Consider the following 21,968-nt stretch of genomic DNA (forward strand, 5'->3'; position numbering starts at 1 on the left):
CTGGTACATCCAAACAATGGAATATTATTAAACTCTAAAAAGGAATGAGTAATCAAGCCATGAAAAGACATGGAAGAAACTTAAACATATATTACTAAGTGAAAGAAACCAATGTGAAAAGGCTATATACTGTATGATTCCAACAATACGACATTTGGGAAAAGGCAAAACTATGGAGACAGTAAAAGGATCAATGCTTGCTATGGGTTAATGAGGAGAGAGGAATGAAGAGTCTGAACACAGAGGATTTTTAGAGCAGTGAAACTACTTTATAAGATACTATAATGGTGGATACATGTCATTTAACATCTGTCAAAACACATGGAATGTACAACTAAGAGTGAACTGTAGTGTAAATTATGGACTTTGGGTGATAATAATGTTTCAGTGTAGGTTCATTAACTGTAACAAATGTAGGTCTCTGGTGGAAGATGTTGACAATGTGGGAGACTATGCATGTGTGGAGGCAGGGAGTATATGGAAAATCTCTGCACCATCTTCTCAATTTTTTCTGTCAACATAAAACTGTTCTAAAAATAGTCTATTAAAAAAAGTACTAATCCACAGTAATCTTAAATTTTCTTATTAGTTTCCTATAGTCAAGGAGTACTTCAAAATATTTATTTTAACCTTAATAAGATATCACTGGAGTGTGTGTGTATGTGTGTATATATATTTGTATGTGTGTGTTAGAGTGAGTGTGTGTGTGTGTGTGTGTGTAAGATAGGACAGAGTGACTTCTTTATTTTTCTATGAATCAATGATACTCAACTTTTAACATATCAAAAAAGAAGATGTGTGGAAAAATAAACATCTCATTAAAGGTAAATGCATGGGCAATTATAAAAGCTAGTATTACTGCAACAAGGATTCATAACTATTTTTTCATTTGTTTCTACATAATTTAGGAGACTAATACATTAAAAAAATCATTAGTGTAAAATCTAGTATTACTGTAACTTTGGTTTATAACTCCAAGTCTTGATTTCTACATAATTTAGGACACTAATGCATTAAAAAATTATTAGTTTATGTTTTGGGACACACTATATATACAAACATAATTTTGTGATGTCAACAATGGAAAGGGGTGGGGAAAGAACATTTTGTATGTCATTAAAGTTAAGCTGGTGTAAATTCAAATAAGAGTGTTATAACTTTAGGATTTTAAATGAAATCCCCATGGTAACCACAAAGAAAACAGCTCTACAATACACACAAAGGAAATGAGAAAGAAATTCAAATGTTTCCAGATTGGTTCAAGAAGGCAGAGTAGAAGGACATGCTCTCACTCCCTCTTTCAAGAACACTGGAATCACAACTGGCTGCTGAACAATCATCGACAGGAAGACACTGGAATTCACCAAAAAAGAAACCCCACATGCAAAGACAAAGGAGAAGCCACAATGAGACAGTAGGAGGGGCGCTATCACAATAAAATCAAATCCCATAACTGCTGTATGGGTGACTCACAACCTGGAGAACACTTACACCACAGAAGTCCACCCACTGGAGTGAAGGTTCTGAGCCACACGTCAGGCTTCCCAAACTGGGGGCAATGGGAGGAGGAATTCCTAGAGAATCAAACTTTGAAGGCTAGTGGGATCTGACTGCAGGACTTCGGCAGGACTGGGGGAAACAGAAACTCCACTCTTGGAGGGCACACACAAAGTAGTGTGCGTGTTGGGACCCAGGGGAAGGAGCAGTGACCCCCTAGGAGACTGAGCCAGACCTACCTGCTAGTGTTGCAGGGTCTCCTGCAGAGGCGGGGGGCAGCTGTGGCTCACCAAGGGACAAGGACACTGGCAGGAGTTCTGGGAAGTACTCATTGGCATGAGCCCTCCCAGAGTCTGCCATTAGCCCCAACAAAGAGCCCTGGGTAGGCTCAAGTGTTGCATTGCTTGAGGCCAAACAACCAACAGGAAGGGAACCCAGCCCCATCCAGAGCCGACAAGCAGATTAAAGTTTTACTGAGCTCTGCCCACCACAGCAACAGCCAGCTCTACCCACCACCCATTAGGAAACTTCCACAAGCCTCTTGCATAGCCTCATCCACCAGAGGGCAGACAGCAGAAGCAAGAAGAACTACAATCCTGCAGCCTGTGGAACAAAAACCACATTCACAGGAAGATAGACAAGATGAAAAGGCAGAGGGCTATGTACCAGATGAAGGAACAAGATAAAACCCCAGAAAAACAACTAAATGCAATGGAGACAGGCAATCACCCAGAAAAAAAATTCAGAATAATGATAGTGAAGATGATCCATGACCTTGGAAGAAGAATGGAGGCAAAGATAGAGAAGATGCAAGAAACGTTTAACAAAGATGTAAAAGAATTAAAGAACAAACAAACAGAGGTGAACAGTACAATAACAGAAGTGGAAACTACACCAGAAGGAATCAATAGCAGAATAACTGAGGCAGAAGAAAGGATAAGTGACCTGGAAGACAAAATGGTGGAATTCACTGCTGCGGAACAGAATAAAGAAAAAAGAATGAAAAGAAATGAATACAGCCTAAGAGACCTCTGGGACAACATTAAATGCAACAACATTCGCATTATAGGGGTCCCAGAAGGAGAAGGGAAAGAGAAAGGACCAGAGAAAATATTTGAAGACATTATAGTCGAAAACTTCCCTAACATGGGAAAGGAAATAGCCACCCAAGTCCGGGAAGCACAGAGAGTGCCATACAGGATAAATCCAAGGAGAAACACGCCAAGACACAGCATAATCAAACTGGCAAAAATTAAAGACAAAGAAAAATTATTGAAAGAAGCAAGGGAAAAATAACAAATAACATACAAGGGAAAACCCATAAGGTTAACAGATGATTTCTCAGCAGAAACTCTAAAAGCCAGAAGGGAGTGGCATGACATATTTAAAATGATGAAAGGGAAGAACCTACAAACAAGATTACCCTACCCAGCAAGGACCTCACTCAGATTCAATGGAGAAATCAAAAGCTTTACAGGCAAGCAAAAGCTAAGAGAATTCAGCACCACCAAACCAGCTCTACAGACAAATGCTAAACGAACTTCTCTAAGTGGGAAACACAAGAGAAGAAAAGGACCTCCAAAAACAAACCCAAAACAATTAAGAAAATGGTAATAGGAACATACCTATCGATAATTACCTTAAACGTGAATGGATTAAATGCTTGAACCATAAGACACAGGCTTCCTGAATGGATACGAAAACAAGATCCATATATATGCTGTCTACAAGACACCCAATTCAGACCTAGGGACACATACAGACTGAAAGTGAGTGGATGGAAAAAGATATTCCATGCAAATGGAAATCAAAAGAAAGCTGGAGTAGCAGTATTCATATCAGACAAAATAGACTTTAAAATAAAGAATGTTACAGGAGACAAGGAAGGACACTACATAATGATCAAGGGAAAAAACCAAGAAGAAGACATAACAATTATAAATACATATGCACCCAACATAGGAGCACCTCAATACATAAGGCAACTGCTAACAGCTCTAAAAGAGGAAGTCGACAGTAACAGAATAATAGTGGGGGACTTTAACACCTCACTTACACCAATGGACAGATCATCCAAACAGAAAATTAACAAGGAAACACAAGCTTTAAATGACACAACAGACCAGATAGATTTAACTGATATTTATAGGACGTTCCATCCAGAAACAGCAGATTACACTTTCTTCTCAAGTGTGCAAGGGACATTCTCCAGGATAGATCACATCTTGGGTCACAAATCAAGCCTCAGTAAATTTAAGAAAATTGAAATCATATCAAACATCTTTTCTGACCACAACACTATGAGATTAGAAATCAAGTACAGGGAAAAAAATGTAAAAAACACAAATATATGGAGGCTAAACAATATGTTACTAAATAACCAAGAGATCACTGAAGATATCAAAGAGGAAATCATAAAATACCTAGAGACGAATGACAATGAAAACATGATGACTCAAAACCTATGGGATGCAGCAAAAGCAGTTCTAAGAGGGAAGTTTAGAGCTATACCAGCCTACCTCAAGAAACAAGAAAAATCTCAAATAAACAATCTAACCCTATACCTAAAGGAACTAGAGAAAGAAGAACAAACAAAACCCAAAGTTAGTAGAAGGAAAGAAATCATAAAGATCAGAGCAGAAATAAATGAAATAGAAACAAAGAAAACAATAGCAAAGATCAATAAAACTAGAAGCTGGTCCTTTGAGAAGGTAAACAAAATTGATAAACCTTTAGCCAGACTCATCAAGAAAAAGAGGGAGAGGACTCAAATCAACAAAATTAGAAATGAAAAAGGAGAAGTTACAACAGACACCACAGAAGTAGAAAGCATCCTAAGAGACTACTACAAGCAACTGTATGCCAATAAAATGGAAAACCTGGAAGAAATGGACAAATTCTTAGAAAGGTATAACCTTTCAAGACTGAACCAGGAAGAAATAGAAAATATGAACAGACCAATCACAAGTAATGAAATTGAAACTGTGATTAAAAATCTTCCAACAAACAAAAGTCCAGGACCAGATGGCTCCACAGGTGAATTCTATCAAACACTTAAAGAAGACCCATCCTTCTCAAACTCTTCCAAAAAATTGCAGAGGAAGGAAAATTCCCAAACTCATTCTATGATGCCACCATCATGCTGATACCAAAACCAGAAAAGGATACTACAAAAAAAGAAAATTACAGACCAATATCACTGATAAATACAGATGCTAAAATCCTCAACAAAATACTAGCAAACAGAATCCAACAACACATTAAAAGGATCATACACCACAATCAAGTGGAATTTATCCCAGGGATGCAAGGATTCTTCAATATATGCAAATCAACCAATGTGATACACCATATTAACAAATTGAAGAAGAAAAACCATATGATCATCTCAATAGATGCAGAAAAAGCTTTTGACAAAATTCAACACCCATTTATGATAAAAAGTCTCCAGAAAGTGGGCATAGAGGGAACCTACTTCAACATGATAAAGGCCATATACAACAAACCCACAGCAAACATCATTCTCAATGGTGAAAAACTGAAAGCATGTCCTCTAAGATCAGGAACAAGACAAGAATGTCCAGTCTCACCACTCATATTCAACATAGTTTTGGAAGTCCTGGCCACAGCAATGAGAGAAGAAAAAGAAATACAAATTTGAAAAGAAGAAGTAAAACTGTCACTGTTTGAAGATGACATGATACTACACATAGAGAATCCTAAAGATGCCACCAGAAAACTACTAGAGCTAATCAATGAATTTGGTAAAGTTGCAGGATACAAAATTAATACACAGAAATCTCTTGCATTCCTATACACTAATGATGAAAAATCTGAAAGAGAAATTAAGGAAACACTCCCATTTACCACTGCAACAAAAAGAATAAAATACGTAGGAATAAACCTACCTAGGGAGACAAAAGACCTGTATGCAGAAAACTATAAGATACTGATGAAAGAAATTGAAGATGATACCAACAGATGGAGAGATATACCATGTTCTTGGATTGGAAGAATCAATATTGTGGAAATGACTATGCTACCTAAAGCAATCTACAGATTCAATGCAATCCCTATCAACTTACCAAAGTTTTTACAGAACTAGAACAAAAAGTCTTACAATTTGTATGGAGACACAAAAGACCCCAAATAGCCAAAGCAGTCTTGAGGGAAAAAAACGGAGCTGGAGGAATCAGACTCCCTGACTTCAGACTATACTACAAAGCTACAGTAATCAAGACAATACTGTACCGGCACAAAAACAGAAACATAGATCAATGGAACAAGATAGAAAGCCCAGAGAAAAAGCCATGCACCTATGGTCAACTAATCTATGACAAAGGAGGGAAGGATATACAATGGAGAAAAGACAGTCTCTTCAATAAGTGGTGCTGGGAAAACTGGACAGCTACAAGTAAAAGAATGAAATTAGAACACTCCCTAACACCATACACAAAAATAAACTCAAAATGGATTAGAGACCTAAATGTAAGACCGGACACTATAAAACTCTTAGAGGAAAACATAGGAAGAACACTCTTTGACATAAATCACAGCAAGATATTTTTTGATCCACCTCTTATAGTAATGGAAATAAAAATAAACAAATGGTACCTAATGAAACTTAAAAGCTTTTGTACAGCAAAGGAAACCATAAACAAGACAAAAAGACAACCCTCAGAATGGGTGAAAATATTTGCAAATGAATCATCAGATAAAGGATTACTCTCCAAAATATATAAACAGCTCATGCAGCTCAATATTAAAAAAACAAACATCCCAATCCAAAACTGGGCAGAAGACCAAAATAGACTTTTCTCCAAAGGAGACATAAAGATGGCCAAGAAGCACATGAAAAGCTGCTCAACATCACTAACTATTAGAGAAATGCAAATCAAAACTACAGTGAGGTATCACCTCACACCAGTTAGAATGGGGATCATCAGAAAATCTACAAACAACAAATGCTGGAGAGGATGTGGAGAAAAGGGAACTCTTGCACTGTTGGTGGGAATGTAAATTGATCCCGCCACTATGGAGAACAGTATGGAGGTTCCTTAAAGAACTAAACATAGAATTACCATATGATGCAGCAATCCCACTACTGGGCTATACCCAGAGAAAACCATAATTCAAAAAGACACATTCACCCCAATGTTCATTTCAGCACTATTTACAATAGCTAGGACATGGAAGCAACCTAAATGCCCATCGACAGATGAATGGATAAAGAAGATATGGTACATATATACAATGGAATATTACTCAGTCATAAAAAGGAACGAAATTGGGTGATTTGTAGAGATGTGGATGGATCTAGAGAGTGTCATACAAAGTGAAGTAAGTCAGAAAGAGAAAAATAAATATCGTATATTAACGCATATATGTGGAACCTAGAAAAATAGTACAGATGAACTGGCTTGCAGGAGAGAAATTAAGACACAGATGTAGAGAACAAACATATGGACACCAAGGGGGGAAAGCAGTGGTGGTGGTGGTGGTGGTGGTGTGATTAATTGGGCGATTGGGATTGACATGTATACACTGATGTATATAAAATGGATGACTGATAAGAAAAAAGAAACATAACAAAAATACACTTCACTATGTCAGATATGTTATTTTTTAGGTTCACCATAATAATAAACCAATTTGTTAGACAATAAATATCTCAAAAAGTATATAATTTTTTTAAAAAAGAAAGAAATTCAAATGTTTCACCATACACTTACACAAAACCAAAAAAAAAATAAAGATGGTAATACAAGAACAGGAGTGGCTATACTAATGTCAAACAAAATAAAATTTAAATTAAAAAAACCACAAGAAACAATGTACATTATGCTAAGTGAAATAAGCCAGTCATAAAAAGGCTAATACCGTATGATTCCACTTATATAAGGTACTTAGAGTAGTCAAAATCATAAAGACAGTAGAATCGTGATTTCCAACGACTAGGGGGAGAAGGGAATGGGAAGTAATTGTTTAACAGGTAGTACAGAGTTTCGGTTTTGCAAAAGGAAAAGAGTTCTGGATATCGATGTTAGTGATAGTTATACAACAATATGAATGTACTTAAAAGCACTAAATTGTACACTTAAAAATGGTTGAGATGGTAAATTATGTTATGTGTAAACTTTACCACAATTTTTAAAAGAAGCAAAACTATAGACAAATTAGATTTTGTTAAAATTAAATTCTTGTTCATCAAAAGACAACATTACGAGAGTGAAAAGGCACACCACAGACTGGGAAAAATATCTGCAGTACATTGTAATCAATAAAAACTTAAAATTAAAAAGATGTGTTCTTAGAACAACATGTTATGAACCTGCTCTCTATCAAGAACGCATCATTTTTTTTTCAGATGCAAATTGTAATTTCAGGACTCTGTTGCTTAAAAAAATTGCTTATCTTCCAAATGCATTATTTTATGTTACTTTGTTGGAAATTCATGCCAAATGTCAAGAGAATGAATGTTGAATAACCAGGATCTAATTATAAGAATGCAATTTAGTTGCGTGCAGACTAACAATTCAAAAAACTGTCTCAAGATTTAAACAAGGAAATGGTAAAACCTTGAAGGAAAATATCTCAATAACAAAACAAAACAAAATGAAAACACCTTAGTCCAGTCCCAGTGACAGTATATAAAGCAAACTATTTTTAACTCTGGGTTTTGACAGCTTTTTCTTTTAGGAGTTCTAGCCATTGTATTTACTTGGTCCCCTGAACTTGCCCAATCCTTTTTAGGTCCACTGATTTTGCCCTATGTCTTTATCATCTTATGAGTAAATTAATCAAAAGCCTAAATGGCCTTCATATCTCTAGCATCTCTGCTTGTCAACAGAGTCTGTAGTTACAAGATTTACTCTCCTAAATTCACATATCTAATTGTGCTTCATGATTATCTTCCCAACCAGACCACAAGTTATTTTTCCAACTTTGTATTCCAATGCACCACAATGGACTCCATTATTCCACACGTCTACAGTGTATTTAATTATTTTCTTGCCTCAGTTTGCTCTAATGATGCAATACATTTCCTTCTGGTTTCTTCTCTCTCTCCCTGTCTTTTTCCCCCGAGAATCGCTTTAAAGTTCTTTAAAATCATTTTCTGCTTTAAAAGTTTAGTTCAAATTTTAGATTTTTAGGACTTCTTTGCTAACCCAAGGAACAAATTCTACACTTCGGACAATATACCCCTTTACCATTTGTTTATACCTTACCTAGCCATACATGCCTCTGTTTCTACCATAAAGCCTATGCATTCCTTTAAAGCAGTGATCAGCTCTTCCATTGTGAATCTACAGCATTTGACATTAAGTAGATATCTAATAAATATACAGTATTGCTTACCTTTGTGTTACATATCTCACACACTTATATGTATGCATGACTGAATTTAGCCTTTTGGTCATTTACCACTTTTAAACAAGAGTCTGCTTCTTAGGTCTTTCTTTTGAGCTTGTATTAATAAAAGGGAAATGTTGACTTAATTCATAAAAATGTCATCTATGACTTCTGGGGGGAAGCATTAAGGCATATCTCAGCCAGCCTTCTCTACCACTAGTTGGCCTCTTAACTACAGATGGGACTTAATTGCTCCTTAAATACATCTAACATTTAAGCTTCCACAATATTGCCCACTAGCCATTTAGCACTTCTGTTGGTAGTTTTTACCCCAAATTCATGAATTATACTATGAATTCTTATTACTCTTTAACACAGCAAAATATAAAAATCAGTAGTTTCTTCATGAGCAGATATAAATAAGTGCCAAGTTCAAATATTTGCTTTTTCAAGAAAGAGAATGAGCTAAAATAATATAGCACATAAACGAAATTCAAGTTGGTAAACAGAGCAGCCATTATAAAACAATGGAAACATATATCCATTGGGAAATTATTGAGGCTCCTTCCTGTCTAGGGAAAATGTGTAGTTATATGTACCATGTGCCAAGGACAGACTGGTCCTTTCCAGACACTTACCCTCTGACAGCATGAATAAGTCTCAGTGATGGATAGGCAGTTCGCACTTTCAGTTTATTCTTAAGGATTAACGCATTAACCCACTCCACGTGCTTCTCTCCTCCTTTGACCATGAAAGCAGGGATCCAAAGGACACTGTCATTCAGCATGGAAAGTCTATGCACAAATTTTTCTCTGTCACTCTCATTCCGAAAGCCTCCAAATGCTCTTTGTACAACTGATGGATTCATGGTAATAAAATCTGATTTAGTTCCCACATCTGCAGCAAACTCCACCACAGGGGCTAGATTACACCTGAAGAGGAAAAAATTAATGGACAAATGAAAAGTAAATATGAAACAGTCACTCCTAAAATGGTGTGCATGAAGAGAAGAATGGGGAATGAGCATTTGCTTTTTTCAACAGGTGGAAAAAAAAAAAGATAATCTGCCTGGTAAAATTACATTTTCAGTAAGTCAACACACATTCAGGAATGCTGTCTTCAATAAAGATGTGCACTCCTAGTAATGGGGCTCAAATTGTCATTTATATTAATTCACTCTGCTGTCGAAGAATACTCATTGCTGTTATCTTCATAAAACCACATGATATGAATTCCTAATAGGTGAATTTATGATGGTAAATTCACAAGAGCTCTGCCATGTAGTAGGCAGTCTAAACCACATGCTGTTCCATAAGTAAGTAAACCACATTTGACCTGATACTCCAACCTGCACCACTTGTCAAGCTTAAGTCATTTCGACAAGCTTATGAACATAAGTAAGTGGAGATGGCTTTTCCCTTAACCCTGAGGTTAAGGGAAAAATATAACTCATGACGTTTTCCACAGACATATTTGTAATTGCCTTCTATAGGCCTAAATGTGAAGGAAAAGGAAGAAAAATGGAGTTATCACATTTAATATGCCTTTTGAGATGTTAACTAATGCAGAAAAGCCTCTACTATAGGATCAAATATCTTTCTGTTCCTCAAAATGCCTGTTTTCCCTACTAAGAGGCCATGTGCGTTTGTGGAGAAGGGACAGAATTTGTTGCCCTGTTCTCACTACCAAAGCTCCAGGGCCTCAGAAAGTACCTGGGTCAGATTTTACTCTCATAACCTGATTTCATTCCTGTATTACAAGAAAGCTTTGGAAAGCACCTTGAATTTTGCCTTCAACCAATTTGTGATGCTTCTTTGATTCTGTCACATAGACCTTTGGATTTGATGTAACTTAAAAAATAGCCTTTTAATTTTACAATATTTTAACTTGCTAAAAAGGGCACATTTTAATTAGTTGATAAGTGAAAAATTAGATTTTTAACAAACAAGAGTTTACTAATTTGGAGAAAAACCAACTGAATCTATACATTCATGAAAACACTCACACACACAGATTTTTTTCTTTTCTTTTTCGTTGTTTATATCAGCCTTTCAAGGGAAGGGAAGAGAAACTAATTTCCTCTTTCTGCATTTTTGCAGGTTTGACTGCATTATGAAAGTTTCTCACATTTCTCTTCCTTGTGCATTTTGCCACATTAATTAAATTCTCAAACAAGTTAAATTTAGTTAGAAAGTAAAGTGTGTGCTCTGCTATTAAAATTACTGGTTTATATATCCTTCCTTATCTCTCTTAATTAATATATCTTATTACTTCCTAGATCTTGACATTCATCTAACGCAACAAGTATCTTTCATCTCACACAATTAAGCAAAGTCTATGTTATCTAGGATAACCTACTGAGAGAAAACAAATAAAAGTTAACACATATTATTTAGAAACAATCATTTCAAGTTATATAACTTTAATTATACCCACTATATTATATGATAGAGTATTTATTTGTCTCTATCCATGATCCATGCACTACTGGAGATTAGTTATTACTCACTCACCTCACAGTAAGAATATTAGGAATGGGACTGCCCTGGGAAAGAACAGCTACATGTGAACAGAAGCAAACTGAACATCTTATAGTGGAACTCATGGAAGACTGAGGATATGATAATTTTTGAAGTCCTAAAATGTGCTCCATACCAGCTTTAAAAATAGTCTAAAATTCTAAGCAAGCTGATTATAAGATGAATTTGGATACTGTGAGGAAATGCTTTCTGAACAACATTGGTACAAGCACTTCTCATTCCTCAGGTAAAAAATAAACAACACTTGTTAACATGACAGTTAACACGTTCCTGTCAGGGGAGATGGCTTCAGACAGATTTTTTTGCTGTAATAATTCCTCAGTGATTCTTTTCAGAGGATTTCCACCATAGGAAAAAATATCTATACTTCATTTTCTCTATAATTATAAAAATAATCAGAGCCAACCCTGTTAAAGAAAGCCAAAATAACATCCCACTGAATTATCTTTTCAGGAAAAAAAATCACTTAATTACTTCATGCTTTTCATTACTTTTTCTTATGACATATTTAAAAGCCCCTCCACACCCATGTTTGCTAACACCCACTCTTTTAGGACTAATTCAGCATGTTTCTGAAACAGGATTGTCTGGCCATGTGCCATTTAAGAGCTAATAAGATAGTCATCAATAAAATTGGGTGCCGAAAGACAGGGACTTTCCACCTTGGAAGCAAAAGGAAACGAACAGAATAACAATATTTCTGGAGAATAGGGTTGGATCTAGGAGAGGAGCCAATATATTTGATGTAGTCAAAGAATGCTAAATGGCTGTGATGTAAACTGAAAGAGCACCAGGAGATCAAAGAGTAATCAATCCACCTGAGCTTTACTGTAAAGTTTTTATGACCTAAGCACAGCCCAACCAGAGTTTGTGAGGGATGGAAACAGAGGTACTGGAAATAGCATGACAGAAGGACACACTGTAAAATATGAACTATGCTGGCTCCACAGCCAGCTTGTTCATTTTCCTTGGAGTGACTATGTCTAATTTTTCACTGGAAGGAAAGATTAACATCATGTCCACATGTGGCCAGCAAATTAACTTCTCTGTAGTTGAGTTAGATATCTAGTCATATAATTAGCTGAATGTCACATAATCAGGGCAAGCATTAAGGAAGCCAAAATAACCAACCAGCTGTGTTACACTCCAGCAATTCAGTAGACTTGTTGTGAACTTCACAGCGTTACTAGTAGCAATACTGCTGATTGAGCAAGATTATAAATAGATTTGCAATCACACATTCTTAACTTTCCTTTTTAAAAAATCTTCTCAGGGATTACAATCATCAAAAGTATCCAGAATGTGTAGCAAGCATTTATGAAGCATTATTTCACATGTTATTCTTTCATAAAAGTGAAGTGCCCAATTTTTAAATGATGGATATCTGTGAGTCAAAACTACTGGGGGCACGAGAATATTTAATACACTCAAGTTCTGTTTCTTTAGCCAAATTAAATTTTTGTACTGACCAACTATTTTGACATATCAAAAACATGAAAACATATACACAGAATTAGGTCTGATGGCCAAACTCCCTGTTTACTCTAAGCCGCCCGATTTTCAATTTGTTTGTTTTTATTTTCCATCACTGATTAAAAATACTTGGGAAGGCAGCTAGCTCCTTGTACTCTAGACCAGTGGTCCCCAACCTTTTTGACACCAGGGACTGGTTTCGTAGAAGATAATTTTTCCACAGATGGAGTTGGGGGGGAGGATGGTTCAGGCAGTAATGAGAGTGATGGGGAGCGATAGGGAGAGATAGGGAGCTGCAGATGAAGCTTTGCTTGCTCGACTGCCACTCACCTCCTGCTGTGCAGCCCAGTTCCTAACAGGCCGCGGACCAGTAGCGGTCTACGGCCCAGGGGTTGCGGACCCCTGCTCTAGACCTCTGAAATTTCTTCTGTGATCTCAAACTAGATGCGATTGCCTCTCAACATTCCTTTTATGCAGAACTGAAGGCACTTTCATTTATTTCACAGCCATATAAAATGTTTTTAATAAATTTTAATTCACTTAATTATTTAAGGAAAGATGTGTTTATTTCATGTATAATAGCTCAAGACCACTCAGTTCTCTAGCAAGACATATCTCTTAGATTTGTTAGTATTCTCTGCATGTCCCTTAAATCATGGCTCAACAGTCTAAGCAACTAGGCGGTCCCTCTTTCAATAGCTCAACAGATATGCTTTGAGAGTTCATTGCACAAATACTGCACAGTACTCAGAACTCTTTTCCCAGCTATCTTACTTTTTGTGCTAATTTACAATGATATAACCTGGCCAAAACATGATCTTGACAATTATTATTAGTAATAGCAATAAGATAATACTCATTCAATTAGCTACATGTTTATGTATCCCACATTTGTGCTACCTATAGAACTAGTCATCTGAGATACTGAGGTACGACACCATGTACTGTGATATAGGAGGTGGTTAATTACTTCTTTACACATACAACATAGATTAAATGAGAAGGGAACAATACTGAGTGCACTACAGCCTTATCTCTATTCTTTCTCACCATTAGTTAATGTTCAGACAAGTTCCCATCACACAATTTTCCAAACACATCCTTTTTTTTTGTTGGCCAATCTCATTGTGTATTTATCTGTACTAACACTGAAATCCCTCAGCCCAAACCATCGTTGCCAATGGAACCACATTTGTCAACTGACTATGAAATGAGAGATAACCTCTTCTCCATTCTGCCCTCACAGGAAGCATATGGTTCCTATCTGCTCCCATCCTGTTTTGAGCTTGAAGAGCCAAGAAAGAGCACAAAGAATCTCTAATACCTGGTTTTGTTTTAGGCTTTGTGGTTACCCTCTCAAAACTTCTAGGGGAAGCTGAAACATGCAACCTATGAGCCTCTTTGACTTTCTTGAGGTGAGGATAGTAGACTCGAAACCAATAATTTTTCAATACTTTGAGGTAAGGAGTAGTATTATCTCCACTTAGAGGTAAGGAACTAGGTCAAGGTGATTAGGAAACATGTCCCAGGACATGGCACATATAAAATAAAAGCATAACTATTTAAAAATGACTCCAGGACAGGAGTTTTAATTGACACTACTTATACATTGAGTTCTTTCAGAATCAGCGAAAAACTACTTATACATTGATTTCTTTCAGAAGCAGCGAAAAATGTCTGTATGTTCATGTTTCACCCCAACCTTCCTGTAAGAGAAAGAATGCCTTACCGTTTGGTCTTAAGCATATTATACAAGGCCATTCAGCCATGACATTCTCCAAATCCTGAGCAGTTATTAAACAATAGGTATCTAACACATAAAAATAATACTTATATTTCAGATCTCTTGAGGGAAAGGATTTTCAAAAAATGCTGGTAAAAGGACTGAATATCTAATTGATGTGACTTTTTGAAATATTAAGCTCAGGGTTAACAGATGACTTATACGTGGTATATCATTATGTAGTAAACAAAATAAACAAATCCTCAAGTTGATAGAAATAAATACAAAAATGACACATATCATGAAAATAACTAAGTGATTAAACAGAAGAGAGACGTTTTTCACAAACCCAGATTTGTTTACATATTTGGCAAGGGTGAGAAGAACAGTGTCATATTATTTCTACGGAAATCACAGAATGAAAAAAAAATTAAACTCATTCTAGAAAACAAAGAAACAAATACCAGAGAAATATGTTAGACTATGGCATTCCCACACTTCAGTCAAAATCAAAATAGAGTCATTAGGCAAATTTGCTACAACTGCACAGATATTATTCAATAACTTAGTTTGTTTGGGGGCAGAGGGAAAGGTATGCCAAGGAATGGATATATTGTGCTTAAATCAAATAAACTTGCATGCACGTGATTGTTTTCTTTTTCACAAAAGTGAATATATATAGTAGCAAGACTAATATTTATTTGAATTATTATAAATGTTAAGTTTCTGGAAAATTCAAATAAAGGAATATTAAGGATACTCTCTAAATCCTTCCTTTGTAATTAAAAATGAAGGATCATTTTAACTTTTCTGAAGAGGGTATGAAGAGAAAATTCTGTCAGCTGTTGAGAAATTTCCTGTTCATTGTCTCGGGTAAAAATTCATTATTGGGATATTTCAGACATGGGGGTGGGAAACCAAGCAAGATCTTAGAATGTATTTTCAAGTACTCTTGTCCTAGTCAGGGAACTGGACTACTCCATTGATCAGTGGTTGCTGAGCAGTTAGTACTGTTTTACAGAGGGAAGAGAACTGATTTAGCATGGAATTTATATTCTTAAAAATTATGTTGTACATTAAAAGGAAAGGAACAGCATTCATGAAATATTATGGCTGATACTTTAATTACCCATGCCAGAAAACCAAGGCAGAAGGACTATAACATTTTCTCTTTGCAATTCATGGTGTTAATAAACTAAGTACAATGCGGTCATCACAGTGGTTGTGGGAAACATACTTGAGTTTTCTAACTTTTAGTGATTACACCAGCAAACCTGTCACAGTAACAGTGCGTTGACATTTAACTTCCTTGTTTAAGAAAACAAAAATATTTTTGATTTGTCACTCTAAATTATAAATTTTTTCTTCTTTTCATTTTTTGGAAAGTATAATCCAAGATTGAAAAATGATTTCTAATTTAGTATATATAATTTACTTGACACTTGGTCCTGGAAAGACAGTTGGTATAATGTTCAGAAGAGTTAGGTATTCTGATACGCATTCAGAAAAGTATCATATCATGAGTGGATAAAAATGAATGTTTCATTTTCTAATATCACAAGGCAGACCAAGGCAACTTCACATTCATTACATCATATTTATTTTAAGTGGATCTTTCTCATACTCTGTTTAGTAGAAAATAACATTTTGACTGGCGGAAAGCCCTTGATCTCCATAATTCTTTCATCTTCCATATCTGATTCATCACAAAGCCCTAAAAATTCATCTCAGAAAATTCCTCCTGAATATACTCTCTCTTCTCTATTTCTATTGATATTTTCTCAGCTTAGGTACCACCATGTTTTTTTGAACTATCATTGGAATAATTTCCTAATTAACTATTTTTCAAACTGTTAGCTGGAACAATTGGTGGATCATAAATTGATCTGCAACTTTTAAAGAATGAAGAAGAACAAAACTGTCTATAATAGAAAATGACAGTGTTCCATGCACATAATTTTATGGAAATTTATTTCAGATTTACATGTGTGTGTAGTAATTGTAGCTGAGGAAGCAATAGCAGGAGTATATCATGATATAAGTTGTATTTCTTGCTATGCATTTTTTTTAAACAGTACTGAAAAACATTGCTCTAACCAGTTCTGTAACACAAGGACTCCAGCTTGATCATTCTCTGTTTCAAGGATGGTATCAGTTTGACCACGATACTATCCTAACCAAAAACCTTCAGTGATATCAGTCCAAGGGCTTTCATAATTTGCCCCTACCCTTACCTCCCAGAATTTTCTCTCTATACGTTTGCCTGTCTTAGATCCCAATGGCATCAGACTACTCCATGTACTTTTCTGTCTGTGTCCCTTTATTTATGATGATACCTCTGCCTGAAATGACTACCTAAGACACTCTAGCCTCCAACCTCAAAAAATCCTACTTTTTCTTAAAACTCAAAGGTTAATATCCATTGCAATGTTTCAAATGATTTCTTTGGCAGAACTAATTGCTTCTGCTGCACTGTTCTAAAATATTTACTTATATCTTTATTCTACAATGTATGGAACTTGATTACATTTAGTTGCTTGTATAGGGTTGATATCTTTAACGCAATTAGTCAAGCTAACCATAATAATAATGACGGTTACTCTGTGTAGGTGAATTGAGAACCTGTTTACAATGGTATTTGATCTCTGTCTTCTAGGAGCACTGCTGAGCGTTTAAATCAAGTCCTGAAAATTCACAGGCCCCTGGGCCACAGGTTAACATAACTCTGAAAAATGGGCAATTTTGCTGGGCTATTTCCCCATTTAAAGGGGCAGGCTCTCATGGGCTTGTGATGAAAAATGCAAAAGAAAACATACCTGCCACCTGGTTTGGGCCCTGAGGCTGTCAGTTTGTGAGCTCTGCACTAAATCTTCTGATTCCCTGTACAAACACTTCAATATTTATTTTTAACATGTATGTTCTGTTAAACATGTTTCATTAGAAAGTTGATACAGTGTGTGTTTTGGGAGGTGAATTAAGGAACACAAAAGGTACTAATAAATATGTGTTAAGCTGAAAACTGCATTTTAACTGTAGTTGTTAAAATATTTAACTCTCAGAAGGTGTGCTAACTAAAATACACAAAAATTGAAAAAAGTCAGAATTATTTAAATTACAACAAGAAATACAATCTGTTTCACTAATGTGAATGTATGTACATGTCTAAAAGGTAAGTAGGATTATTGTTAATGATCTCAGTTATCGAAGCTTAAAAAGCATGAAAGGCCCATTCACACAATGCTTCGGTAAAATGATGTATGCCAAGAATAAGGGCAAGAATATCCATACAAATATAACATTCCTGGAAAGGGAATTATTTTCCTGTCCCAAACTGAACTGCCTTAAAACTTAGCTTCACTCATTTTTATAATTAGTTCCTTCTGTCTCCCTGGCAGCAATGCTTTGTTCTTAGTTCTCTTATTACTGTCACTGTACTATTTTGTTATTCCTCCCTCCATGTCTGTCTCCTCCATCAGACTACAAACTCCAAACAGAACAGACCATGTAATTTATCTTTATATCCTTAATACCCAATGAAGCCCCTCAGAACTTGCCATCTAGTGGCTGCTTGATAATTGTTTGTTGAATGAAGAAATACTTGTTGAATTAATGGACTACAAATTAATGGAACCACTGTTTCCATTTTTAAACTTCAAATAAATGTTTTTTATTTTTTAAAATCGTCATATTTAGGAGCCATACATTTATGCCAAAGGATACCAGTACTTAAGAAATAATTATGGGAACTTAATTTTGAACTGTTTTTCTAAACAATTCTTAATCACAATAGAAAAATCCCTCTCAATTCTTTATAGGATCACATGCTTTTGACTCAAGACCATGTTGTTCAGTCTGATCATTTATATAATTCACTAAACATAATAAGAACTATCAGTTACTACCTTATGCAAGGTATTATACATATCTAAGTTATTCAAACTTTAAAGAACATCCATATAATTAAGTATAAGTAATCATATTCTACAAATGAGGGGAAAAAATTGAGTTTACAAATCCTCAGAGCTGGGATTTAAATCCAACTTTGTATCTGAAACACTATGAATCCAAAATTTACTGCACGATACCACAGGTTCAAATGATTTTCATTGTCCAAAATACATACTCATTTTCTCCCTCTCCCCCCGCCCATGCACACATACACTACACTTGACACTAATGATAGAATACTCAGAACTAGACAACAAAACTATAAGTTGCATTTTTATGTGTTTGTTTAAACGAAAAACATATTTCCTGATTAATATCACTCAGGTAGTGCTAGAGCTGTAACATGACCCCAAATCTCCTAACTCCCATATATATCACTCTTCTCATCTATACTCCAGAATTTTAACATAATTTTCAAAATTAAAATTGTTTTCATTTCCAATTTAAAAACAGTATTTGTGTTCACATACAAACACTAACAAAAAGAGAAGTTAAAATACTTTTCAAATATAGAACACTTGTACGTCTCCCTCTAAAATATAATCACTATTAACATTTGGTACCATACTGACTTCTAATATGTTAAATAAAAGTTTCCAGTAATGGCATAAGTCAAGCTGTGGTTCCAAGAATTTTGGTGGATGCCAGTGAAATAGATATGGGAAGTAGGAGACCTTATCTCCCAGAAAAATGTCAAGGTCCTTTCCCCAAAACTATACTAAATGATGTTGCTATAAAACAATTTCTCTCCCTTTTGATAATGCTTGTATTCACTGGTTCTTCTTTATATATTTTGTTCATATGGTGACTTCCCAAGGCCCTGACCTCATCACACTTACAATAATTCATATGAATCATTAAAATGTAGTCTTGTTCCATAGAAAACAAGCTTATGGTTATCAAAGGGGAAAGGGGGGGGAGGGATAAATTAGGAGTTTGGGATTAACATATACACACTACTGTATATAAAATAGATAACCAACAAGGACCTACTGTATAGCACAGGGAACTATACTCAATATCTTGTAATAACCTAGAGTGGAAGAGAATGTAAAAAAAAGAATATATATATATCTATATATCTGAATCACTTTGCTGTACACCTGAAACTAACACGACATTGTAAATCAACTATATTTCAACCAAAATTAAAAATAAACAAACAGACAGAAACTTAAGTCTTGTTTTTCTTTGGCTAAGAAGTGATACCCTTCCCCTGATTTTAAGTCTTAACATTGGCTTGCATACATCAGGAGGAAAGGCAACACTCCTGGACCAAAGGAAACGAAAAGCCAGATTAGAGGATACAGTATTAAGTAGAGAATGCTATTTCCACAAGTTGACTGATGAAAAGGAAATTTATTCATAGAACATGGCAACCAGAAGGGAAAAAGAAATCACACAACAATGCAAGTTGACAGGCTCTATTCCAAAGTTGTCTACTGAATCATAAGAAAATAGAGTCATAGAGTTTCAGAGCCAGAAAGGTATTTATGAGTCCATCTAGTTCAATGGCTAGATTTGGCATATCAGGAAAACTGAAGCTCAAAATGGTTTATATTACTTGTTCAAAGTCACACAGCTATATTTAGTGGCAATACCAGCAAGAGGATCCAAGTTTCTGAATTCTCTCATGAGTATTATTTCAACTACACTCTTTGGGAGAATATATACTGATTAGCAACAATGACCATTTTAGTGCAAATATTTACATCTTCTGTGTACCTGGGTCACAGATATAATTTTACTACCATGAATATACAATACCACCAATATGTTAATCCTAAACCATCAAAAGGAAGAAAAATTTACATTTATTGGATAACTGATTTGTACTTGGATTTATTCTAGACAGTTTCACACACATTATCTCATTTACTTCTATACTCACAAAAAAGGGAAGATAGAGATTATTTTCCTCATATTATATATAAAGAAACGGGGGCTTAGAGAAGTAAATAAATCATTTAAGACTGAATATAAATTAGATGGAAAAGATGGAACTTGCAACTAGATTTACCTGACTTAAAGGTTTATCACATTTTTGGGGGGGCGGGGGTTGTACACGGGCCTCTCACTGTTGTGGCCTCTCCCATTGCTGAGCACAGGCTCCGGATGCACAGGCTCAGCGGCCATGGCTCACGGGCCCAGCCGCTCCGCGGCATGTGGGATCTTCCCGGACCGCCCCTGCATCGGCAGGCAGACTCTCAACCACTGCACCACCAGGGAAGCCCCGTTTATCACATGAGTGATAAATAAGTCTCCTGCTTGATGATCTGTCTCTAGAATATTTTGACATATATTTTTGGCACATAGTAAGTGCTTAATTAAAGAAAGGAATTCTCACAGGATGGTCCACAGACCACGACTGGAGAAAATGCTAAACGTTATAAAGTCAGCTTGGTGTTTATTTAATTTTTTACTGTTTTTTCCCTAGCTTTATTGAGATATAATTGACATATAACATTATGTATGTTTAAGGTGTACAACATGATTATTTTATATATATACATATTGTGAAATCATTGCCACACATAGTTACCATTCACCCAGTTACCAGTTTTTGTGTGTGTGTGATTTTATTTGTTGTTCAATTTTTGTTAGCCTAGACTTTGAAGAATGGCTGGTAGTTTGTGGAAATGTCAGACATTAAAATAACCTTCCCTCTTCTGTCTTTCATGCTAAGTCACGAAAACTTGAAATGTACACTAATTAAGACCATTTCTCACTGGCCTTCACATTTCAGAATAAACGTACAACTAAAAACTTCACACTCTAGTGCGGCACTGACTGCTATTTCTAATTTAAAAAGATAAGTGTTTTCAATCTTCATTTGAAAATAAAGTGTTGGACTTTGAGTATGAGAGAAAAAACTTCTGTTGTTGCTTCCTTCTTCAACTTACCGTGTACACTCAGGAAAGTCACTTAGACTCTCTGTTCTATGGAAAAATGTGGTTTGTTAACCTAAGCCTAACTTCTACAGAGGAACCCCTAAGCCTAACTTCTTCAGAGGAAACAATGGGAACCAATTTGGATTTTTCAAGATTCATTTTCCGTCATCCAAAAAATGTTACACTTTAAAACGTGGCATATTTATATTCACTATCATTTGCCCTTTCCATGTATTATATAATTCATAGAGTCCTTGATTTTCTTAAATTGCCTTCCACCATCTATCCCCACTGTCTCTATCCTACTTTGCCCCTCATTATCTCCATCTTTAGACTATTTTCAGTATTCCCATCTTTGTCCCCCTGTAATTGATCACCTAAAAATCTTCCTGAAATTTAAATGTGATCATGACATTCCTCTCCTGAGTGGCTCCACAGACTACTTGAAAAATTAAATCCAATCTCCTTAGCAAGATACAATGGACTCTGCATAACCTGTCAGCTTCCCTCTCCAGCCTTACCTGCTTCTTTTGACCCACACAA

General features: G+C 35.6%; 1 protein-coding gene across 1 annotated transcript in view; it reads right to left on the reverse strand.

The window, feature by feature from the left end:
- Positions 1-21,968, reverse strand: part of ST8SIA4 (ST8 alpha-N-acetyl-neuraminide alpha-2,8-sialyltransferase 4) — a 105,765-nt gene that overhangs the window by 57,369 nt on the left and 26,428 nt on the right. The window contains exon 4 of the mRNA XM_065873554.1: positions 9,489-9,782. Within this exon, the coding sequence (XP_065729626.1) occupies positions 9,489-9,782 (294 nt within the window). The remainder of the gene's footprint in view (positions 1-9,488; positions 9,783-21,968) is intronic.

This window comes from Phocoena phocoena, chromosome 3, assembly GCF_963924675.1.
Source record: "Phocoena phocoena chromosome 3, mPhoPho1.1, whole genome shotgun sequence".
Taxonomy (NCBI): domain Eukaryota; kingdom Metazoa; phylum Chordata; class Mammalia; order Artiodactyla; family Phocoenidae; genus Phocoena; species Phocoena phocoena.